General features: G+C 31.9%; 2 protein-coding genes and 1 long non-coding RNA gene across 3 annotated transcripts; all 3 read right to left on the bottom strand.

The window, feature by feature from the left end:
- Positions 1 to 160: 160 nt before the first annotated feature.
- LOC145017244 (uncharacterized) lies at positions 161 to 2972 on the bottom strand. The gene is made up of 7 exons (XM_078975308.1): positions 2293 to 2972; positions 2076 to 2192; positions 1485 to 1663; positions 1302 to 1395; positions 1121 to 1198; positions 931 to 1032; positions 161 to 420 (listed from the first exon to the last, which is right to left on the bottom strand). The coding sequence occupies exons 1-7, from the start codon at positions 2776 to 2778 to the stop codon at positions 286 to 288; spliced, it is 1191 nt and encodes a 396-aa protein (XP_078831434.1). The 5' UTR covers positions 2779 to 2972; the 3' UTR covers positions 161 to 285.
- A 13755-nt stretch (positions 2973 to 16727) lies between these two features.
- On the bottom strand, positions 16728 to 19084 carry LOC145014173 (golgin family A protein (DUF1664)). Its single transcript, XM_078972544.1, has 11 exons — positions 18925 to 19084; positions 18473 to 18606; positions 18288 to 18369; positions 18140 to 18210; positions 17950 to 18051; positions 17772 to 17861; positions 17615 to 17689; positions 17487 to 17519; positions 17327 to 17407; positions 17175 to 17234; positions 16728 to 17075 (listed from the first exon to the last, which is right to left on the bottom strand). The coding sequence occupies exons 1-11, from the start codon at positions 18977 to 18979 to the stop codon at positions 16908 to 16910; spliced, it is 951 nt and encodes a 316-aa protein (XP_078828670.1). The 5' UTR covers positions 18980 to 19084; the 3' UTR covers positions 16728 to 16907.
- Positions 19085 to 23944: 4860 nt separating this feature from the next.
- Positions 23945 to 24756, bottom strand: LOC145018123 (uncharacterized). The gene is made up of 3 exons (XR_013666834.1): positions 24527 to 24756; positions 24300 to 24399; positions 23945 to 24222 (listed from the first exon to the last, which is right to left on the bottom strand). It is a non-coding gene; the product is annotated as an uncharacterized LOC145018123 (long non-coding RNA).
- Between the last annotated feature and the right edge of the window lie 1341 nt (positions 24757 to 26097).

A 26097-nucleotide genomic window follows, 5' to 3' on the forward strand; every position in this document is an offset into this window, starting at 1 on the left:
CATCAATAAGATGATGATGTAAAATTATTCTGAAAACTAAATGAGAGTTTTTATTGTGTACAAAACCCGACGTCACGATACATTGATTATATGTTTATGGAACTTTTTTAGGTAATTTAAGGATAAAGATGAGATGAATAAAATAAACAAGATAAGCACAAAATGGTCATCTTTATGACTTAAATTATAAAATCCAAAGATTTAAATCCCAAAATATTCATTTCAATCCTGCAACTATCGTAACAACATTTTCACATATGGTACATTTAAAAACTTACACATACATCAACTCTTAACACTCAGTTTAGTAGTATTTAATCGTCTTAATCTCTGATCAAGTTCCGCCATTACCACCGTTTCTTGCTTTTTCCTTTGCTTAGATAAATTGGTTGTCATAAAGTTTATTTTATCAAAGGCAATCTACAAAAGGGTAATATATATGCATGAGTGAAATAGGAAGAACATGAAACTATATCGTGTTAATTTGAAATTGAACAATCAAGTATTTGCGTTTTTCTTTGTCCCTAAACAATTTTTTCTTTTGTCATATTTAGAGCAACCACAATAGAAAAGTAACAAAAAACTATATGAATGAATAAAATATCTAATAGATTTACTTATTAGATTCATAAAAAAATATTTATGTAGACAACTTGTCAAATTTACAAGCAAAGTAAAATAACTATATGGTGAAAAACTCTTACAATACTTTGTTTGAATATAACAAGTTTATTTGATCAAAAAACTCCTCAATAAGCTTCTACTTGTGGATATTCTTATACCATTACGATCGATATAGTGAATTTATAGGAAAAGATCGACAATATTGGTATAAAAAGGACCTTTTAGTATTCATTCTCAAAAATACAAATAATTGGTTTTCCATTTTAAATTTAATCCACAGTATATTATAATAACGTGTAAACTTACGGTTAACAAGTCATCGGGATCAAATAAATGATGGGTGGTATTTTGTATTATCTTAATCGCATCCCCAACGTGATATGTCACTAACAGCTCTTCTTCCTTCATCTACAATAACATAACAACACTATAATTAAACCTTCCAAAATACGTGATAATATCTTTACACGTATCAAAATGATCAAAGAATTGTCACCTTAAAAATAGCTAAAGCTACATTAAACAAAACCTTAGCCCCTTCGTAAAAGAGAACATCCCACACTCTCATTGTCGTCTGCATACATCCAAAACAGTTAGAGAAAGAGAAAGAACGTGTGAGTTTAGAATTATAAAATGACAATTTTGCCATTCTCATGAGACTATGAGTAAATGTTAACCTCTGAAGGCAGGCTTTTAGAAAACAAACAAAGAAACCACTCGGTGGCTACAAGGGAAACATCGAACCCCAATGTTTCTAAATGTGCAGACAACCTAGAAATTTTCAAAAAAAGTCGTTAAATCACAAAAAACATATGATCATATGTGATATAATCATATGACTACACGAGAATGAAAACAACCTTGGACATTTTTGTGTTAGCAAATCTTTAAACACTCTTTGTTCGACATGACATCCTGATAAATTATCTGTGTAACAATCGTTGACCAATACGTTTTCTAGAAGAACTGCTAACATCCAAAAAGCTTCTTCTTCGGTTTTCATCACAAGCAATAACATTGCTGCAACATAATTTAAACCCTTCAAGAAACAAGGAAACTATTAGTGTCCCATGCATTTACACATTAGTTGCATGTATATATGATATTGTTGCAACATAATATTGTCATTTCTATGATATTGTACGTTTTTGTCAAAATTTCCACGTAATATAATTATACTTTTTAGACCAAAAATTAGCTATATTTATTGCTTAGAGACCAAAAGTAGTCATTTTATTTGAAATACAGACAAATAACATTACAAATAACATTACAAAAACCTCAAAATTGGCCGAGAAAACATATTAGGATAAAAAATGAAAAGATCAACAATTACCAAGGACCAAAAGGTAATTTACTCCAAAAAAAAAATTAGCAATTTTGTTCCAATTTCATAATTTAAAAGAAATCATTTTTTTTTATTGTGATTAGTTATGTCACAAGAAACAAACCTGACAATAACCAACATCGGAATCACGAAAAGAGTACCCCACAAGAACCCTTCTCACGGCGGCGTGGCCCTCCGGCGTGTCCAACCACGGATGGCCGGGAAAAGTACGTGGCAGATCCTGCAAGTATACACGACAATCAAGATCACCCAAAATTGAATAATTCAATCGATTTTCGATTAAAAGAAATGAAAGAAGAAATTGAATAAAACTCACTCACATGATCGATCTGTTTGGTAGCAGGGGTAATTTTGTCCGAAACAGCTCCGGTGAGATCATTATAATAGCTATCAGGCACCGTTGATTTCTTTTTAGCAGCTCCAGATAAAGAAAACCAAACTTTGGGCCTTAAAGATGGAGGAATACCTTTTCGAATAAGCTTCTTTAATGTCATTGCATTCACTAAAACAGAAAACCTAAGGGACGATGTAAGGGCAATAGAAGATGATCCATAAGTGTGTAAATACCAATTTGCCCCTTTGTTAGCTTCCATTGCCCACCAAACTCGACCTTGTTCCCTCACCTTTTCTCTAACCTCATTCAATACATTTACGTCATCAACATTGCCTTCTACTGTAAATCCATAAAGATCTTGAAATTTTACCACAAGATTTGCCCTTCTCGCATGAATACTAGGCCTTAAAATTCTGATTTCTGGTTGGATTTCGAAGGGTAAATCCGTATTTCTTTGAATTGGGTACATCATTAAAGATGGGAATTCTTCAAAATGTGGAAGAAACCATGGATGAGTTGTAACCGATGTTCTTGATATGATGATATATCAAGAAACTGAATTCCTGGTTTCTTCAAGAAAAGAAGAGAAGAGGAAAATGGATTGATTAAAGTTGGTATTTTTGAACGTTTCTCCAAATGGGTGTTTGAGAAAACTTGAATTTGAAACCAACGAGAGACAAAAGGGCAATAATTAGATTAGATTAAATTAATATTAATAAATAGATATACAAAAAAAAAAATAATAAGCTCCACGATTTCTCCACTTGGAGTGAAATAAACAAAATCTTAAAATATTGTCGATATGGAAGGACGAAATCTTTGGATTGTATTTTGATAAAAAAAAAATTGGAAAATCGTAATTTTTGGGGGATATTTATGCCATTTAATTGATGGAGAACAAAAAGAAAAATTGATAAAAAGTAAAAACTGTAGAATAAATAAAATAATTATGACTCTAAACCATTTTTGCTCTATTTTTGTTGTTCACCCGCTCCACCCCTAGACATTGATTATTCAACATTTTATAAAACAAAAAAGGTTATAAACGGTCAACTTCAATAAAGTTAATTGTATATTCAATAGTCAAAAGTGTACTTGCAATCCACGCTAGTATATTAGGTGCAATTGCAAAATTTTGTTGGGGATGTTTTAGAGAAAGTTTTTATAGATTTTAGTTGCTTTTGATTTTTAACATTAAAAGAAAAAATCCAATCCAAATCAAAATCATCTGATGTTTTTGTTATTACACTAAGTTCGAAATCATCTGCATGTTTTTTTATCAATTCACAAAACATATTTATCTTAGTTGTTATATCTTAAAACAAAAAAATAAAAATATATAATTTCTTTTACACTAAATCGAAATCAAGTAGTGTCTCGGGACTCTCGGGTAACCTCTAAAATTTGTTTATGCTCTTTAACCTCCATAAGCACAAGTACATTCATGGTTTGTTGGTTCAGTCGTTAGTTGTTTATGCATGAGGTTGTAGGTTTAACTCTGCATCCGTATTCTTTGTTTTATTTTATCATGCTTACTCCTCGCAACTACAAGTATATGTTGAGTGATTTTTTTTGGTGTCACTACTTCATAAGTTTTTGTGTCTGACACTGATAAAGAGCCCACACGCTCGACAAACACCGCCCCACCATGGTAGCATGCCGAGGAAAGAGAAGTCCTGTAGCAACGGGTTGCCGAGGAAAGAGATTGTGCAGATGTATTCCACCAACATTTGATTGTATTTAATACAATATTTGACCCACCTCACTTAAAAGACATGTTGAGATGTAATATAACACCATTCTCTTCGGTTTTAAAAAGTTTTTTTGGTATTTATGTCTGTTTTATGCATTTCATAAAACATACAACTCACTTTTGCGAACACTAAAGTTGTAGCTTTTAAGTTTTTAACTAACATCTTTCGGCTGCCAACATTTTTGTCAAACATATCCTAGCATTTTTTTTTTCCTTGTTTTTCTTGTTTTTTAAAGATTTTTTGGTTTCTGATCACTTTCATTTCCTAGATGAATATTAAATTATGTAAACTCAGTTAGTGACTGATTTATATAAACTACGTGATTTAGTCTATTATTATCCGTTACTTAAAGTTACATTTCTATTTTTTTTTTTATTTTTTTCAACAAAATTATTAAAAAGAAACAATTTCAAACTTTACTTTTATGTATATATACAAAGTTTTGAGATGTAAAGTCCGCCGGAAAAGTGCAAAATTAGATAAATGATTTGTTTGTCTGTGGTTCAGACTTCAGACTGCAGCCGTTCCTTAGGATTCATGTTATTTGTCGTTAATGGGCCGGCCTTTTAACCAAATAAAATGCTTTTTTTTTTTTTTTTTCAAATAAATGAAAATTCAAGTGTAATTTTAATTTAGAATATTGTTTTTATGATTTATTTATTTCTTTAATTTTTTAATGTTACTAGAATATATAATTTTTTTATTTTTAAGTTATCAATCACTTATTATTTATCAATTGATTTTTTTTATTTATTACATAATTATTTTTATTCTCCCATTCTGATAACATTTTTATTTTATCGTTTTTAATAATACTATATATAATAGGTTTATTATATTTGATAATTAATCTAATTTTTTATATATGCAAACTAAAAATTATTATATTCTTATAGTTTTGTAACTGTAAGTTTATATAATAACATCAAATTGAAATACGATGTGTGCTAAATATATATATATATATATATATATATATATATATATATATATATATATAGAAGTAAGTTCATGCGAAAATATAAATATTCTGCGAAAACGCGAAAACAGATTTTATCTTATGAAAATTAAACACATGTACTACAAAAAAATAATTTTATTAGCAATAAATTAAAGATAGTAAGTTTACATTGGATGGTGTTATGGTAATATAGATTTAAAGACGGTTTTTATAATTATATTTTTTTCACGTCCTTCATCATTTTTAAATTCATGTTTTCATAATAAAAATGTTAAAAATCATACTTTGGTAATATGAAACAGTTTATCATCTATCATCGATTATCATCATGTATTTCAAATTTTGGATGAATTATTTTCCAAAATATAATGTTGAGGTGACATAATATCATAGGTTTTTCTTGTTTTCGCGTTTTCGCAAATTATTTGCATTTTCGCATGAACCCTCCCTATATATATATATATATATATATATATATATATATATATATATATATATATATATATATATATATATATATATATATATATATATATATATATATATATATATATATATATATATATATATATATATATATAGAGAGAGAGAGAGAGAGAAAGAGAGAGAGAGAGGTTTTATAAAATAAAATAAAAAAATCATCATAAATGGTCTCTGTGTTTTTTTAAAATTTGAAGTTTAGTCCATGTATATATATATATATATATATATATATATATATATATATATATATATATATATAGAGAGAGAGAGAGAGAGAGAGAGAAAGAGAGAGAGAGAGAGGTTTTATAAAATAAAATAAAAAAATCATCATAAATGGTCTCTGTGTTTTTTTAAAATTTGAAGTTTAGTCCATGTGGTTTAAAAACATCATAGAAGGTCCTTGTGTTTTCAAAATTTTTGACAATTGGTTATTATTGCTAACTCCGTTAATTTTGTCTATTAACTGAAGGGCATTTTCGTCATTTCACTACCACATGGATTATTTATGATGTTTTATCTTATTTAAAAAAATATTAATAATATGCAAAGAGTTTCTCTCTCTCTCTCTCTCTCTCTCTATATATATATATATATATATATATATATATATATATATATATATATATATATAAATGTTTGATATTGGGTGCCTCATTCCAGAAACGTGACATAGGTACTCCGGTGACCATTCCATCACCAACCATTGATTTATCAATTTCAAAAACAGCATACATGTCTCATCCCTCCATTCCAGAAACGCCATACACGACCCCCCCCCCCCCCCCCCTTCCCTCCTGTCATCTCCAACCAAAGCCAATAGTCACACAACCCAAGAATCAGTTGATTTCAATCACATTCTAACAAAGCCAATACTCAAACAGAGCTGAGAATTAAAGAAGTGAACCAATAGTGAAACACAATTAAACAAAGACTAGAATCAAATTTATAGGAGGAGCTATCGATTTTAATGCCTATAAACAGACAAACCTAGAATCAAACACAGTCAAACAAAACCAAAACTTTAAGACAAAACTTCATTTTAGAAGGAAGATGAATAAAAAAAATAACCAAGAACATCTTAAAACCCTTCTCGGAGATCAAAAATCCAAAAGCAAATAAAAAATCCAATAATTCTAAAAAAACACCAGAGATGAAGATCATGTACCAATTTGTGTGTGCGTGTGGGTTTTTAAATTATTCCCTAAATGATCAAACAACCATCGAGATGATCAGGGGGTAAGGAGTCGGGTTGTAGATAGGTAAGGACGACATGCCCGATAAATCTAGAGAAAACACGAAAAAGAAATTAAAGAGGAGGAATGGTTGTGATCGAATCAAGAATCGTGAAAGAGGGTGGGAGGGCATACCTGTAACTGAATCAGAGGATTGGAGCTCAATTTCTTCACAACATCGCTATTTTCCAAATTGGTAACCCTAGGTTTATCCAATTACTCATTTGGATTGAATTTCTTAACACACATAGACATTGTATTAGCTTGATAAGAACCAGAAGGAAGATTCGAGGTGAGAACATTGACCGATTTTGAGCCTAACTTTGATTTATCCAATTTTCCTTCAAATGACGTAGAAACATTAACATCAAGATTTGGAGGGACACCCTCCAAAAAATCGAACGATAACTAGTTACAAGAATAGAGAATAAAATAGGGTTCATGATGGGATCAAAGAAAGAAAGAGACAGTAGTTGGTGGTGATCGGAGTCCTCATAGTGGCAGCGGGTGGTGGCGGCATGCAATGGCAGTTCCATTGCCTTGCTCGTTTGTTTTCTGCTGATGTGCGGTGAACGGTGATAGGTAGTTGGAGGGAGCTAGTCTGATGGAGCCACGCACGCAATAACAACAGCACATGTGAGGGTGTTTGGCTAGCTCCAATCAGCAGCAAAGAGTGAGAAATGACGGTGGTGGTAGCTGGTGATATAAGAACGAGAGAGAGAGAGAGAGAGAGAGAGACCCTCTTTGCATATATATATATATATATATATATATATATATATATATATATATATAAAATAAGATAAAACATCATAAATTGTCTCTGTAGTAGTGAAATGACGAAAATACCCTTCAGCTAGCGCATAGAACTTAATGAAGTTAGCAATAATAACCAATCGTCAAAAGTTTTGAAAGCATAGGAACCATCTATGATATTTTTAAACCACAATAACTAAACTTTAGATTTTGAGAAAATACAGTGACTATTTATGATGTTTTTTCTAAAATAAATGAGGATGAATGTTTATTCTTACAAAAAAAAAAAAAAAAAAAAACCCTTATGCATTGGATTTCTTTTAAAGATGGTTTATTTTATTTATTTTGGAATAATAAATGAGCTTTAAACATGATTAACCATGGTGAATGCTCTTAGAAATACTATCCAATTCCTAATATACTTAAATATTTTAAAGATTCACAAGAAATACAAAATAAAGAAAAACTTACAAAAAATTATAATTACCTGCTTTAAGATGTATAATTTTGAAAAAAGTTTAAGGTTCAAATGTCATACTAAAAAATATTGCTAATATTTTGCTATTTTTTATCACTTGATAAATGCATGTTCGGAGGACGATCCACTGATTATTTTGAACTTACCAGTTATTATCCTGAGTCTCTTTAGTAAAATCAAAAAGATATTTCATATTTCGATCAGGTGGTGCCATGAGAGTAATATTGATTGAATACATAGACGTATGACGGTGATTGAATTTTTATTAATCATTATATTACATTTAATAAATGTATTTTATATCAATAATTAACTACTTTATTATTAATATATGTACAATATATTTTTTAATCAGTGATGTTTATGTATGAGATCGTGCAATGCACTTGAAAGAAATGTGACATCACAAGGATAAAAGAAACAAAAATAAAATAAACAATTATTATTTATTTAAACTATAAAGAAATTTTAATTTTAGAAAATATGCGTTCTTTATTTGATTTGAATACTATACGAGGGTTCTTACCCTTTTTTTTAACACACAGATTGATTTGAATAATAATAACATATATTGTTAACATGTAAATATAGACGCAATAATTAACATACACATGATATTAATTTAATAGATAAATATTACATCAATATTCATATTTCATAATTAAACATAAAACACGTCATACATAGCAAAATATCCTACTAAGCAAATTTCTCAAACGTACGCTGCCTCCCTTTTTATTCCCATGCATGCAGACTCTCTACCATTCTCAGTGTCCACCTTCTTCTTGCTTGTTCCAACCACCGCCGCCGATTCCAGGGCCACGACCACCACCGAATCCAGGCATACCACGTCCCCATCCAGGGCCACCACCACCCCATCCAGGGCCAACGCCACCTCCCCAACCAGGCAACCCGGCACCACCACCACCAAGCCATCCAGGGCTACCGCCACCACCCCATCCACCTGCACTAGTACCACCAGCCGCACCTGGAGCACCAAAACCTGGAATACCACCACCACCAGGAATACCACCAACACCAGGAGCACCACCACCACCTGGAGCAACTCCACCCCATCCACCACCTTCACCTCCACCACCTCCTGGTCCTCCTCCCATTCCTGAACCTACACCACGGGGTCCACCCAATCCACCACCCCTACCCACACCCCATCCTGCACCAAACTTAGCAGCACCTATTTGCTGTTCACTTTCACCTCCACTCTCTGCGAAAAAAAACACATATTTCTTAAACAAATCGACAGATTACTTAATTTCGAGTTATATATTTTATTAAACCCTAAAAGACACTTACTTTTACTCAGGTCGACAGTTTCTTGTTTCTTGTCATCTGAAAAAGAAACGACAACAAGTGCAAACAAAAGTGTTAACGACAACAGAAAACCTATAGACGAAGACGCCATATCTTTATCCAAATCTTGGAGCTTCTCGAGTTTTTTACCATTCGATCGGGACATCGGTTTATATCGAGTCGAAGTGTCGGAAAATCCAAAACGACATTGAATTCATCATTAATGGAATGTTCAGAAACTGGGTTGAGTACAGTGATCGGGGTCTCGACGGAGTGTTCTATGTTGTCACAAATGGCAAACATGCATCCACCTATCGATCACATCTGGCAAATAGGCCATACGCTGTTATGCCACGTGTCTTTCTATATCATTGTTAAGTCGTTTGTGTCCTCAAAAGTCAAAACCTTAATGTATTTTGTAAACTAAACCGGTTAGACAAATAAACTCATCTCGATAGAACTGATTGTAATCGGTGTAGTTTAATTAGCGGTTAAACTAAGTTAAAGAATGAAGAACGTGGAGTTTCTATCGAAATTATATTACAGGTAATATATAAACAATTGAAAGTGTTATGTATCATGTATCGATGTTACATATACGCTGTATATGCAGTTTTTGAGCATAAACTGTTCAGCAAAAGTGATACCGGGGTTTCATATATTTTTTATTCGATCGTTCTTTTTTTTACTTTTGTAGTACTTTATTGATATATATGTTTGATTAATATTGTTTAGTTTATTTAATTTAGTAAGCTTCTTCTATAAACTTATCATAACGTGCATGCAACATTGTATATATCCTGAAAAAACGGTTGGGAAGTTTTGACAACGACACAACGTGAAAGCATTAAACCGTGAATGAGAAAACTGGTACGGTAAGTGGTAACATTTATTGCATTATCATGGTTTCTCTTTTTTACGTTCCAATAAATATAAATGTTTTTATAAAATTAAACTTTTTCGAAAACATGTCTTGGATTAACATATTTTGATTGTTATTGATATGAATAAACTTGAGAAACTAAATACCTTCTTATTTTTCTTCATATTTGTCTTTTTTATCCATCTACAATAATGATATGTGTTTTAAAATAATATTAATTTTATCAAAATGAGACATTTGTTACAATTTAACATAAATAGGAAGAAAAGATAGAATAATATCTAATTTCTCATAACTTTTAGACGATATACATACATATAGATACAAGATTATATGAAATGTATATTGTTCTTCTCGTTAAACAATTGTAATTATAAATTGTAACATTCCAAAATTTAAGAGAAAGGATTTTATTTTTAATTAAGTAATTATAAAAACAGTTATCTAAAAACATTAGAAGTACCAACTCATATCATAATCAAAACCAGTTTGTCAAGTAACCAAAACATGTCATAAAAGAGTAATATCAGAGTACAACTCCCAAAGATCTTATATGCAGAAAATCATAGTGTGACGCGCTGCGATCATGCCGGCTCCTTTCCTTTTGAAGAATTAGTACTTGAAACCAAAATTGTAAACGGTAAGCACAAACCTTAGTGAGTTCCCCATCCTACAACATACCATACAATAAACATACTGCCTAGCATATCCGGGTGCTGGTTTACCCATTCGGTCTCTTTCAACCGGTAACTGCCTAACATATCTAGGTGCTGGCCTACCCCTTCGGTCTCTTTCAACCGGTAACTGCCTAGCATATTTGGGTGCTGGCCTATCCCTTCGATCTCTTTCAACCGGTAACTGCCTAACATAACTGGGTGGTGGCCTACTCCTTCGGTCTCTTTCAACCGGTAACTGCCTAACACATCTGGGTGTTGGCATACCCCTTCGGTCTCTTTCAACCGGTAACTGCCTAACACATCTGGGTGTTGGCATACCCCTTCGGTCTCTTTCAACCGATAATAGGATCTATTTCATCCCTACCACTACCACATAATAACATAGCATAAACATATTGTCAGGCATATCTGGGTGCCAGACCTACCCTGTCAAGCATATTTGGGTGCTCGACCTACCCTTCGGTGTATTTCAACCAATTACGGGGTCTATTTCACCTCCTACTTCTATCATATAATAACATAACATATAAGGACATAAATCTCATCAGATAGTGACATACCATACAATTATCATGCATAAAATCATCTCTGCTACAAATAACTACTAGTAGGTCGGCATTAGTGCCTTCGACCCACTCATATCGGGAAGGTAACATGCTTCGCACTGCTGAAGTTCATTGTAAGAAATCCTTAGTTGCTGCCCTGGCAACTCCTCGAGCTATCAATACCAAAATATCACCTAATTAGCAATTGGGTCCCAAACCATGATCCATAATCCATACTTGGGGTAAAATTACCATTTTACCACATGGCCCAACAAGATTCATACTAAGGTCCAAGTCCAAAACCAACAAGGCCCCAAAACTATAAAATCCATAAAGGCCCACCAATGGCCCAATTTTCCAAATTAGGCCTAATCCCATATGGGTCTTATCTTAAGCCCATATTCTCCTCTAATACGAATCAGATAATCTCAAACACCCATTTGGAAAAACTTGGTCCAAAGCATAAGTCAAAGTCAAAGTCAAAGTCAACGCTATGAGTTGACTCAACTCGTCGAGTTTACCCTTCAACTCGCCGAGTTCCCATGAATCATAAAATCTTGAAATCGTGATCCAACTCGTTGAGTTTTCCTCCAACTCGTCGAGTTCCTCCTTAACTCACATAATAGCGATATCCCGGGTTGACTCGTCGAGTCCTCCCCCAACTCGCCGAATTCGTCCTTTATAACAAAAACCAGGACACTTTCAATCAACTTGTCAAGTTCCTTTATGAACTCGTCGAGTTCTTTAATCTGTTAACCTTCTTATTGCATTAAGTCCCTATTCTTTAAACCAAGGCCCTATCTTCTGGATCTAAGCTGAAAATACGCCTAAAAGGGTAAAGTTTCCAACTTTACCCATTAAGGACCTCTCCCAAAGCATAAAACTTAAACCCTAACCCAAAATGGCTTAGATCCAACTCCAAATGCCATCAAAACTTTCAAATAGACCATGAGGTCATAGATCTGGACTCAAGGGACAATTTGGTCACGTAAAGTTCCCATCTTGCTCGTATGCATGACATAATGGGGCTTAGAAAGCCTAAATAATGGTCCAAAGATTGCATGGGATTTCCATGGCCATAAAGTTGGCACCTTTATGCCATGAAGTCCCCTTATGACCCTAGATCTGAAGGGTTTGCCCACATGGGATGTCCAAATCCCAATAACTAACATACTTGGACCAAAACATGAAATAAAGCTAACTAAAACTAGATCTAAGCATGCCATGGACATGGTTAAAGCTTTATACCTCAGATGATTCAGAAATGAAGCCCAACTTCTGAATCTACTCTCCTCACACACGTTCTTGGTCAATGATCTATATGTTTTTCATCATCATTCCATCAAGTCTAGTTTGTCTTTCGGTTTTTCTGTATTCAAACAATTTGATTCTTCGAATAAATGTAAATCCATTTATGATGTAATGGTTTGGCATAATCATTTTGGACATACATCAATTGAAACTCTAAAGAATCTTTCACTTGTTCCTTCTGATTATCAAAATGATTCTCCTTGTTTGATTTGTTCTAAGTCTAAACAATGTCGTTTACCTTTTCCTTCAAGCCAATCTCAATCTAAGGGCATTTTCGACTTAATTCATATTGACATATGGGGTCCCTATGAGCATACTTCCCATGACCGCCATAAATTGTTTTTAACAATTATGGATGATTACAGCAGAAACATATGGATACATCTTCTGAATAATAAGAGTTATGCTTTAACTCTTATTAAAGATTTTGTTAAGTTTGTTCAAACTCAATTTTCAAAGAAAATCAAAGTCATCAGGTCTGATAATGCTTATGAATTAGGAAGCAGCAATGAAGGTATGGAATATTATTCTTCTCAAGGCATAATTCATAAAAAATCAACAACTTATACCCCACAACTGAATGGAGTAGTAGAACGAAAGCATAAGCATATTCTTGAGGTTGCAAAAGATTTTTATTTTCAAGCAGGATTACGCACAATTTATTGGGTTGAATGTGTCAAAACAGTTGTTTATCTTATAAACAGAATGCCAACTAAAGTGCTTAAATTGAAATCTCCATTTGAAATGTTACATGAAATGAAACCAGATCTTAGTCATTTAAGATCTTTTGGTTGTTTGTGTTTTGTTGCTTCTTTTGTGGTGGGAAGGGATAAGTTTATGCCTAGATCACAAGCTTGTGTCTTTATTGGGTATCCTTATAATCAAAAGGCATATAAGGTGATGAATATTGAAACCAAAAGAATTTTTGTTACAAGGGACATTAAATTCTTTGGGCATATTTTCCCTTTGCATTCACTCCATTCTCAACTCTCCCAAACATCATCACCTCCATATATGCCCAATACTTGTTTTGAAGAACAAAATGATACTGAAACACATGAACCTCCAGAAGGATCACGATGAGAACAACCACAAAACTTATCTCAAAGGATCATACCTACTAGAACAAGACAACCGCCTATTCACCTTAGAGATTATGTTTGCAATTTAGCATCTTCAACTAATAGTGATTGTTTTCATACTCTTACTAATCTCTGTATTCTGGGCACATCTTCCAATCCTTCAATTTTATCAAATGACAATTTTACCCTTGCTTTCAATGCTATCACTTATGAGCCTGAACTTATTTTCTATAATCAAGCAAAGGGAAATCCAAACTGGGAAGATGCTATGCAAAAGGAGTTAACAGCATTATATGCCAACAATACTTGGAATATTGTCAAACTTCCAAAGGGTAAAAAAAACCATATCATGTAAGTGGGTGTACAAGATCAAACGTAAAGCTGATGGTACCATTGAACGATATAAGGCAAGGCTGGTGGCAAAGGATTTCGCTCAGAAACAGGGTATAGACTATCGTGAGACTTTTTCTCCTATTGTGAAGTTTACTACCATCAGATGTCTTATTTCTGTTGTTGTTAAAAAGGGGTGGTTAATACAACAATTTGATGTTAAAAATGCTTTCCTTCATGGAGAGCTTCATGAGGAAGTTTATATGAAGATTCATCCTGGATTGGATGTTGGCTCTAATTCGTTTGTTTGCAAGTTAAACAAGTTACTTTATGGCTTAAAACAAGCTTCTCGCTAGTGGTATATAAAATTATCCTCAGCCTTGTACACAAAAGGGTATAAATATTCTCAAAATGATCATTCTCTCTTTATCAAGAATAGTAATGACCTTATAATCATTGTTAATGTTTATGTGGGTGATATTTTAGTTACCGGAAATGATTTAGAAGGCATTGCAGCTCTCAAGAAGTTTTTAGATGACTCTTTTAAGATCAAGGATCTTGGTGAGATTGGTTACTTTCTTGGCTTAGAATTTACTCACATTCCTTCTGGTATGGTTGTTCATCAACAAAAGTTTATCAAGGAACTTCTCAGTTTATACTCCACGAGTGATTGTGATCCAACCATTACACCACTTTCATCAAAGTTTAATGGTCATTCTACTGAAGAAGGATTGTTAGAAGATGTTACTCAATACAGACAACTAGTTGGCAAACTCAACTATCTTCTTCATACAAGACCAGATCTATCCTTCACTGTTCAATATCTAAGCCAATTTAATCAAAGGCCTACCAAAAGTCATTTTGAAGATGCTTTACATGTTTTGAAATACCTTAAAGGCACAATCAATCAAGGCTTACACTTCAACAATCAATCCACTTTCAATCTCGAAGCATATTATGACTTGGATTGGGCATCTTGTCCAGTTACTCGTAGATCTGTTAGTTGCTATTTTATTCTATTTGGTGGCACTCCTATCTATTGGAAATCAAAGAAACAAATTACCATTTCTTTATCTTCAGCAGAGGCCGAGTATAGATCAATGAGACGCATTTGTGTTGAGTTAGCATGGATAACAAGGATATTTCATGATCTTCAAGTTTCGAATCTTCAACTTATTCCTTTGAAATGTGATAGTCTAGCAGCTATTCATATTGCAAAGAATCCAGTTTACCACGAGCGAACCAAATATGTTGAAATTGATTGCCACTATGTTCGTGAAAAACTACAAGAAGGACTCATTCAGCTATCTCATGTATCAACTAACAATCAACTTGCTGATGTTTTTACTAAGTCTTTATCGTGGACAAAACATCAAGAAGCTATTCACAATCTGGGTTTTCTTTTGCACCCTCCAGATTGAGGGGTTGTTAGAACTAATCAAGGTCAATTTAGTAATTTAATTGTTCATTGTTAGTTAGTTTGTTAGTTGATTAGTATGTATCAGTTAAGTAGTTGAAGTTCTTATTTCTTCTTGTATATATGTTGTATTTGTATCTTTCTTTGTTAATCAATGAATACATATCATTACAATCTCTTTCTTGCTTTATTTCATTCTTGATAACAATTCTTGATCCGAAGATCAATCCGATTCCACGTCCGAAATACAAATCCGGTTCCAATCCAGTTACCTGTTTCAATCCGAACCGGTTCGGTCAATACTGGTTTTGACCAAATCCGATTTCCGGATCGGATCGGATCCAAATGCCCAAACTGGTTTGTGTGTGCATATGTAAAAAGTGTTTTAGCATCACATGATGATGGTAAAGATCAATCCATCTTTTAATGCTCATGATTTTGTAAACGATTTTTAGAAATAGATAGTAAGAATAGTAAAGTGGTTGTGGAAAATGTGAGAGTTTAAAGATATATTATAAAAGGTAAAAGGAAAAAAAAAAGTTAAATCCTGATAAAAGTGACCGGTCAACGGTCATATTTGTGGGAGAAATAGAGAAAGATTGGCACCCCCTTCACCACGACATGGACATCAGCACCGGTAAAAGTATAACAAATGACCTAACAATATGAGACGATTTACCATTACGACATTAATAGAGAAAAATACAAATATAACCACTTTTCAATATAACTTTTTTCGATAAATTTCACAATAAACTCAATATAAAATCACTATTTGTTGCACAAAAAAAAAGTTTGAAAGACATGTCTTTTGTATGGTCCTCGCAAAAAAAAAAAAAAAAATTATCTGCTTCCGATTTTTCTTTGGTATATTGTAAACTGTTTTTCATATACTGCAAAAATCATAAATTTTATCAAGAGAAATTTAATGTCTTTTTTTATATCTCCAGAAAACCAGAAACAGGAGACGATTTCTTCAATACAAACTCTTGAAAGGGGAATTATTTAAACCGGCATGGTTTGTTTAAAGACTTCCAAGTCGAAACTTTTTCTGTAATTTATTACTTAAAACGGTATTCAAAATTATTTGAATTGATTTTTTTTTTCAGACTAATTATTCTTGTTTTTTGGACACACAATTTCACATCTCAAATTTTATCAACTTAATACAACCATTTTATATCGATCAATAAAAAACCAATCACATAAAACCTCTTAGATTTTTACAATCTATATTTCCAATTTCACATTTCAAACTTCATAGGCAGCGGATCATACCACCATGTTTGCTATTTATTCACATTTCATATAACTATTAACCAATATTTTTTGTCAAAATTTATAAATCACAACAAAAAAAATGAAATAATTTCACAACCCTTTAACCAATCATATCTTTCGCAAATGACAACCCCACTGGATATGTCCTGTGAAATCTTGACTTCGAATTATTTTCATTATCTTTCTTCACCTTTTTTGTATTTGTTTTATTCAAAATTGCATTCTTTTTTGGATCCAAATCAGTTGATTCTGTAAGAAACTGAAGTCCCTGAAAGATTAAACTTACAAAAAAGTCAAACACAAGAAATAGCAATGTAATTTTAATATTTTATAAATAATAAATTTACAATATATGAACTTAACAAACCTTTAAAGAAGTGTCCTCAAATGTGATTTTTGATTGTTCTCCAAGCTTAGCTTCAATATCCTATTCAAAGTTCATTGATTTTGTGTATTATAAAAATAATATAAAAATATGAAAATAAAAATAATATATCAAAGTATGTTGCCATATCTGACCTGAAAAAGCTTAGCATTTATCCCATCTTTAATCCCTCCAGCCACTTGACATAAATAGTATAACCCTGAATTTGTCACATCCTTTATGCAAAAACACATTATTTTAATTAAAACAGATTCACAATTTAAAAAAAATATATATATATATAGAAATTCCTACCTGTTTTCCTTCAATAAGGTCTATTTTTCCTTCCTGTTATAATAATCATCACTAATTAGTAATTAACAAAGAAGTGAAGTTTCACATTTATTAATAATATGAAAAAAAAAAAAAAAAGGGAAACTTACAAGTCCAGCCACCATTTGATGGATCATATCAATGTCATAACCTATTTGATTAAGATTTGACCTTACATCATTTACCTGAGTAAAATTATGAACATTTTTAAGTATAAAATTATGATAAAAAGTTAATTTTATATAAATTATAAAGTAGGGGACTTACATCGTTTGAAATAAGTGTACTTATTTCCTTCTGTTCATCTAATTTCCAGTCCAAGTTTTCAAGTCTCTTTGATAAATGTCTCTTTGTAGACTGCGTATTAATTCCAATCACAAATATAACAAGCAAAACTTTTATAAAGAAAATATTATAAAATATATGGATTTGATGTTTTACTTACAGCTAATGCATCGGATACATTCTCTAACTGTTTTGAAACTGTGGACACAGCATTTGCCATATTGTTCTTGGTTACAAACATAACATCTGACAAAGACAAACCCTGAAAAATTTTAAAAGTTAAAGTAATAAAGTAATAAACACATCGAATCAAGTAATTTTGTGGATTCAAGAAGATTTGGAAGTCTTACTTTCCACCACATATAACAATACCCCATTGCTCCAATGGCTGCAGCTGGCATCAAATAAGATGAGTAACCCCCTGTATATTCATGAAAAAGATGTTGATCATATGAACAACTAAGAATAAGAATGGAGTTTTAGACAAAAATGGCATACCACTAGAAGTAGAATTTCCATTAAAGATTGTAACAGGACGTGAGAGGGACAACTCGCGAATCTCTTGTGCCAATTGTCGAATCTGAAGTGAAGCCAAGAATGAGATGAGAAAACTATTTGAGAAGTAATTTGTTAAAGATAATAAATGAATTCTCAAATTCTCAATTCTAGTAGTTTTCAAATACCTGAGCTGCAAGAGCTGCACTATCATACTTTCCAGGTGTGATTTCAACTTCATTAACACCTTTCATCAACTCCTGAAGCTCTGATATTACATCGGAAAGCTTTCCACTTCTCAAGATAACAGAACTAGTCAGACCTATTCAGCAAAGAGAAGATACGGATTACAGCATGTACAAACTGGAAACAAAACTACAAAATCATTCTACAAGCAATAAACCCTAAAATTTTCAACAATAAGTAATAGACGTAAAATGTTCGGGCGTAATTCATGAGGAACAGAACTTGTTATCAGGATAAAGACCAAAATTTTGCAGCAATAACCAACGGAACGTAGTTTTAGCTTCAGATCATAGAAATTTCCAACCATTCAATAAGATTACCCTAATATAAGCATACGATTTCGAATCTCGAAGTTCTAGGGTTCGTAAAGCAATTTGCATATACACAAACGCACCTGCTCCGACGAGGATCAGAACTTTGGAGGTGCTAACTCCGGTTTGCATTGCCATTTTCGTAGTTTCGGATCGATTGGCGCCTTCCGGCAGGGCAATGGAGAATGGGAAAGACCAAAGACGAAGCGTTGAATGTCAAAAATGGTAAGGATTGCGTATGTGGATGGAGCATAATTCTGTTGATGTCCGGAAAATACTTTTCATTTTAGGCCCTTCAAGTTATGGTTAAGTTTAAAACACGTCCTTGAGGTTTTTATTGTTTTTGATCTTTTTTATTCCTGGATTGTTCCTTAATTGATTAAATGGATTTAATTTCATTTCTGGTTTTAGAATATGAACTAGGGAAGATGTCCATGCTCCACATGGATCCGAAATGGTTTTGTTTTCCGTTTCATTTTGTATAAACGAAATAGAGTTATTGCAACCAAACATGCAATGGAATGGAATCTCATATTACAATTCTGCTATAATTCATGAATCAAACAAACTCTAAAAGCATAAAAGGACAGATGAATATAAATGAAACATTACTTTCTTATCACATATTCTAGTTAGTTGATGGAGAATGAATCCAACAACAAAATCCATGGACTTCTCAATTTTGATCTTAAGCCTTCACGATGATTTTAAAGAATCACTTGCCACTAAATAATAGGGAAAGCCACATATTTGCAAGAAAAATTGCCCTTTTTCTTCATCCAGTTCAACATCTTTTCTTTGTTGGAGTCAATGCTCTCATACTTGACTTATCATCATCAGTTCGACTTATCAGGCCATGTTGGACAATCTGCACTCCTGTCATAAAAGTTTGTATCTTCATGAGGAAGTGGTAATAATCTAGAGTTTGCAGCAGAAGGAACACTCATCTCTACAAAATCAAGTAAAATTCACATAAAGATTTAAAGTAAAAGAGTTCACATACGCATATAATAAAAAAACAAAATGAAAATGGACTATATAATGATTGTGAATAGCATGCAAAAACAAGAAGGGATTAGACTCACAGGAGATTTAGTCTGGTCTGGTGATGCAAATTAAAGCATTTGTATAGTTAAGTGGTGTAACGAATGTGTTTCTGGACTTGCCATTTTTAGCAATGTAATAGTCTACGTTAACCTTTGTAACCCAATTTGAAATAATAAAAATGTATTATTTGTGAATTATGTGATTTATGTGATTTATGTGTTTTCTTAATTATTATAATTTAATTGAATTAAGAATAAAAATAAGCGTCAAAATGAAATATTAGATAAAGTCGATATCTATAGATAAAGTTGTAGTGGCGGAAACCGAGATCAGCCATTTTCTCTTGTTCAAACTCTTTCTTCTCTCTATTTTTTGCCTCGATTTGCGTGTCAATCATATCCCGAAGCCCCGGTATCATTCCCGAGTCCCGAAGCAAGTTCCAAAGTCCCGAGGATCCCGAGAAGTGAGATTACCAAGCCGAAGCCCTGCCCGCGAAGAGCCCGATTTTTGTGAAGATCTTCCAGATCCACGGAGAAACACTACTTCTGAAAGCCGTAGTGCTATCCGATCATCTTCTGATCAAGTGAGTGTACAGTCCCTTTCAATACACGATATTATACAAGTAATCGTTGAATGTATTTAAGAATATGGGTTGTGTGAGGGTATTATTATTACCTTCTAATACATAGACTTATATGACTCTCCTTGAAATTTCTTGTTATGTGTTTACGTATTACTTTCTATTTGAATGGAGTATTGAAAGAGCATGCTATACAATTTTTCTTTTAAAAATTATGTATAAAACATGTATATTTTTATCTACTAATATGTTTGGTAGAACATGGGTAGACAGTTGGTGTGCAATGAAATAAATTGATGAGAGGCCTCGTTGTTGGTGTTATTCTAGTCATTCAGCAGAGTATGGATGACGACCACAGACTATTCTAGATAGTCCTGTGGAACGCTAGCAGGCTCATAACCCGTAGGTGTTGTGAACGATGTGTTCACCGGTGTACTCTATCTCCCACATGGTTGCCTTTAGGACACTTATTGTTGAGGAAACCCCTCTGCAGTAATGTCCGTCCCGATGAAAATCCTGAATTAGGTTCCTTATAATAGATGTTATTTTTTTAGGGATGTAAAGTGAGGATAACGGGAATGGGTAATCGGGTTTATTGTTGATTGTTGAAATTAAATATAATTATTTATTGTGGGTTGAAAACCCTATATGCTCACCAGGCCCTCAAGCCTGACCCACTCAGTTTATTTGTATTACAGGAAGTGGTGCAAGGGCATAAGATGGATGAATCATCAAGTTATTTTGTTTACAAGTCTGTATATGTAAATATTTGTTGAATGACTTGTAATGTTATCGTTTATGCTTTATTGCCTGTATCGGAACATGACATCCCGATTTTTGACTATGAAATGAAATTATATTTCTTTATGAAATGTTTTGATAAAAATCTATTTTATCATGTTTTGTTTTTGGCAACAAATTCTGCATCTCTTTTAAAATTAAAAGGATTTACTCTGAAAATGTTTAAAAAGCATAAATAAAACCGCTCTTTTCTGGCCGAGATTTTGGGGATGTCACAAGTGGTTTTGCCATTTTGACTTTATTAAGGGTCGCTTCACTATATTGAAAAATCCTTTACAATCACCATAGAACTTAATATCATAAGCAGGCACATCATGTCCATGAAGTAAACAATTTGGTTCACCTAAAAATAAACTAAAACAAAAGTGGTAAGCAAATACACATCCGAAAAAGGGGTAAATTGGTATTTTGACCATTACTGATGCAAAAATGGCAATCAAACAATCAAACACCACTTCATGTTAGAGCCCTAGAGTTACCAAATCGTAATGGATGCATAACCAAATGAAAGCAAAATTATAATTAGATACACCCTGCAATCCACTGATAAACCAACACAACACAGGGCCATACATATATGAAAAGACAAAACGATAGCTTATATCCTCATTTTTCTTGAAAAAAAAAACTAAGAAGAGCATCCATCTAACATTTAACAGCAAACAGGTGAAGCAAGAATTCACACAAAATAATAAGAAAAAACAATGACATCTCTACTTATGTAGTGAAGTTAGTTGAAGTAAATCCATACATGTAGGCTGTACTTTCTAATATGATAGAGACAAAACTGACCTTGCAATATGAGAGAAGACTAACCTTGAAATATCAGACATAGCTTGTACTTTGTATATGTATTTTGTCTTCTGAGATCAATCACACCTGATCGGAGAAGAAACAACAAGAAGATGGATGTGAATTACACAAAATTGGGAAAACCTAGCTTCAAAATAAATGCAATGAAACAAATTAAAAAAACAATACAAAAATTAAAACCTAGTGAAAAAAATCATGGATACAAAAACATAGTAATAGAAGAAAGCGAATCATGGGTTTGATGGTGACATATTTAATCCTTGTATATAATGTTTTAGATATTAACACATTTAGTCTCTATAATTAATCCTTGTATATCTAAAAGAGAATGAGAAATAAATAGTATACTTTGTCTTTTAGATTATTGTGCAAGTGTTTTTGATATTGACATATTTAATCCTTGTATATAATGTTTTAGATATTAACACATTTAGTCTCTATAATTTTGTAGATTAGTATACTTTGTGCTTTTTACATTTTTGACACAAATATTTTTAATGTTGACTTATATATAATATTTTCAATATTGAAATATTTATTCCCTATAACTTTGTCCAAATAATCAGTAAGCTTTATGTATCTTAGATTTTTGCCAAAAATATTTTTAATATTGGCATATTTAGTCCTTATATAAAATGTTTTCAATAATAACATATTGGTCCCTATAATTTTGTAATTTATAGAAAGGTAAATTTTTTACAAAAACAGTCCCTACATTTAAGATTTTTTCTATGCTAGCAGGTTTGACCCTTATATAGAAAATAAATTATAGAAATTATCTATAATTTCTCTAATTGAAGGAATCAAATCAAGCAATTGAAGGAATTGATTGAAACATTGAAACATTGAACATAATCTGAACATTATATAGGTCGGAACTGTAGATTGTGGGTGGTCGATTACCGATTTAGAAGGTAGAAAACTCCTTATCGCGGGTGGTTGAAAATAGGGGCTGATTGTGGGTGAATGAATCCGGAGACGACGTATTTAAATGAGAACCATCAATAAACTGATTTACAGTTCTTGAAAAGACCGATTATAGAGAGTGGAGTTGTGTTGGGTGAATACATAAAGAAGAAGAAGAAGAGCTGCTAATCGTACGATTTTGTGGGTTATGTAGTTTCATCACAGGCGGTCGTGGGAGCCAAGAAGAAACCATAAATGTGTTTTGTGAGATAACGGTGGTTGGTTAGGGGAAATAGGGAACCATCGGTAGGAAAGTGGATACATGGCCAAGGGAACCGAAGATTGGGGAGCTACCGGAGGCAAAAAGAAAGCCCTGACATAATCACAAATACCTGCAAATATGGAATTTAAAGGGTTGTGATTGAAAGTTTGAAGTAACGAACGGTTGAGATCTTTAAAGCGGTTATCGACTGTCTGTGTTTGGTAATAATAATAAAACATAAGTTTTTTTAATAATTAAATATTTACCTAATTTGTTTGAAAAATGTTATAGTCACTTCTCTATCTTTAAACACACTTACATTTGGTATTGCTGTTTGTATAAACTATATTGTTATAAAAATATAAAATTTATTTTTTAATATTTAATAAATTAGATTAATTAGTTAACGAATTAAATATAAAATCTAATTTTGGGGAATAAAATGAAAATATTTTGAATAGATGAAAGTAAAGATTATATCACGGTGGATAATTAAGTGATTGAAGAGTATTAAGTGATTAAGTGGTAACAATTTTTTATTTTGTTTTGTTTTTTTTTTTTTTTAAAAATTAAGTTATATGCTCTAATGATATTGGATGTTTTAAGTGGTTATTGATTAGTGAATAGTGAAAAGTCTATTGGAGATGATGCTTTAAATATGTTAATGATTTGGAAAGTAAATATTAACAAACCATAAAATTAAAATTATTCTTTATTAACTTTTTACACCAAGGTTAAAGGTGCCATTATTGTTTTGATAACAAGTCAAACAAATCTTATTCCAATACAATCCTCTACTCAAAAATCCATTTTAGTCCCCTGTGCTTTCTCATAGTAAGACAGACCATCCTTTTCAAGTGCGGCTGCAGTTCCTTCAATATATAAAGTTATTTTGGTGGGAGCTGCACTTTTATCTGGACCAAATGCAAAAACAGTCGGGAACCTAAATACTCCAAACCTTGATTGTATATCCTGAAAAATTGTAATCGATTAGTAAACAATTATATAAAATAATATTAGTTTAAATTATAAAAAATAATGAAGAATACTTTTTCCACATCACAGTCAATTTCACCAAACTTGACCTTTCCTTCCAAAGCCTTTGAAGCTTTTTCCCACTCAGGTCTAAGTCGTTTAACATTTGGACACCTGAAAGAATATATATATATATATATATATATATATATATATATATATATATATATATATATATATAGGTTTAAAATTGAATATGATAAAGTAAACAAGAATAAGTATATGTGGAATAAATTATTACCGGGGATTTCCGAACAAGACAAACCAAACGTCTTTACTTTGCATAACCAATTGTTCAAAATTTCCTGAATTCAATATAACTGAGGCTGTATCACTGGCATCAACGAGATTTAAATTTCCGGTGAATGATAAAAAGAAGAAAGAAATAAAGATCAACACATTTGCCGATCGATTCATGGTTCCTGACAGAGAAATGGAAAACAAAAATACTTCTTGTGTTTGATTGATAAGAGATACATGCTATAAATAATGAATCATGCATGTAATTTGAAGAAATATGGATGGACTAGCAAATTATTTGCCGAGTATTATTAAGAATTGATGATGTCAAATTATACCTACATTAATGGAGAACCAAAGAAAATGATATTTGTTTGAAATAAAACTTAGAAACATATATAATAATGTGAACTTTTTATCCATTAACTTTAGCATATTAATAAAAACTTTTTTATTACTTATTATTCTTTTGAATATATTTTTATTAACAAAGTGTATATATTACAAATCCATGTATATATGTGATCTATATCTTATAAAAAAATGTTATGCAAAGTATATTATATGGTTCTAGACGAATAGTTATCTTTTAACATATAAAACCATCAAAGTCTCACATATAAAACCACCTACATCGATTTTTTCAAGATTCTTTCAAACTGCCACATGGATATTATTGCAAGCCACGTCAATTTTTCCTTTTGAAATAACAAACATAATTACATATTTAGGTTCCACGTTGTGGTGAGTTTTTTTTTTATACCGATAACACATAGATTCCACTTAAAAGTTTAATGTTTTGTCTATGAAGATTTGGGTATTAAGGCGTGGTGTTCTTGGCAAAAGAAAGAAAAAAGAGGGAGAAATGAGGGTTTTAGACAACAAAAGAGGAAAAAATATATCATATAAACCCATAGTTTATAATTTAGTTGAAACTAAATAAAACTAAAATTTTGAAATGTAGTATGAGTGAGTAGAATTTACCCTTTTAAGTACTTTTTTCCTTTCAAAAATTATTTTATAGCATAGCCTAACTTAGTTTTTTTATCTTCTAGATTTAAAAAAAAAAAATACACACATTCCAAAAGATATATAGAATCCCTTACTGCCATATTCTTGTCTTCTTTCAATGTTTCGAATACCTAAAATTGATAGTTTTTATTAACTAAATTAATACATTTTTTAAAGAATAAAAATAAATAACTTTTTATTAGTCACATCTAGTATGTGAAATAACTATGTATTGTTCCAAGTTTAATATATATCTATACTACTTTATAATAAACTTAAAAGTTTTAAGACCAAAGTCTTATTAATTTTATATCTAATGCATCTAATGGTATAAAATAGTGATCTTTGTGAAATCTTTTAAACCAATCACGAAGCATATACTTCATCGCTCATTCACCCTCATCAGCATGTTCTATTTACGTGGATATGCACCTTGATTTGCGAAGCAAGACTTTAAAAAAGGACATCGTTTTTTTTTTCTTTCTGCTTCTTGATATGCTCCTCCTTTTGTAGTTATGATTTTATATTTGGATCTATATCATTTGTAACTTGGATTTTGAA

This window comes from Lactuca saligna, chromosome 9, assembly GCF_052625555.1.
Source record: "Lactuca saligna cultivar CGN05327 chromosome 9, ASM5262555v1, whole genome shotgun sequence".
Taxonomy (NCBI): domain Eukaryota; kingdom Viridiplantae; phylum Streptophyta; class Magnoliopsida; order Asterales; family Asteraceae; genus Lactuca; species Lactuca saligna.

Excerpts from the sequence above, each read along its gene's own strand:
- LOC145017244 (XM_078975308.1), bottom strand. The coding sequence starts at position 2,778 with ATGATGTACCCAATTCAAAGAAATACGGATTTACCCTTCGAAATCCAA. Across the intron at positions 1,199-1,301 it reads CTAAAAGCCTGCCTTCAGAG|ACGACAATGAGAGTGTGGGA; the intron begins GTTAACATTTAC and ends GGATGTATGCAG. Across the intron at positions 1,033-1,120 it reads TAGCTTTAGCTATTTTTAAG|ATGAAGGAAGAAGAGCTGTT; the intron begins GTGACAATTCTT and ends ATGTTATTGTAG.
- LOC145014173 (XM_078972544.1), bottom strand. The coding sequence starts at position 18,979 with ATGGCAATGCAAACCGGAGTTAGCACCTCCAAAGTTCTGATCCTCGTC. Across the intron at positions 18,211-18,287 it reads TGGAAATTCTACTTCTAGTG|GGGGTTACTCATCTTATTTG; the intron begins GTATGCCATTTT and ends ATGAATATACAG. Across the intron at positions 17,235-17,326 it reads TAAATGCTAAGCTTTTTCAG|GATATTGAAGCTAAGCTTGG; the intron begins GTCAGATATGGC and ends AACTTTGAATAG.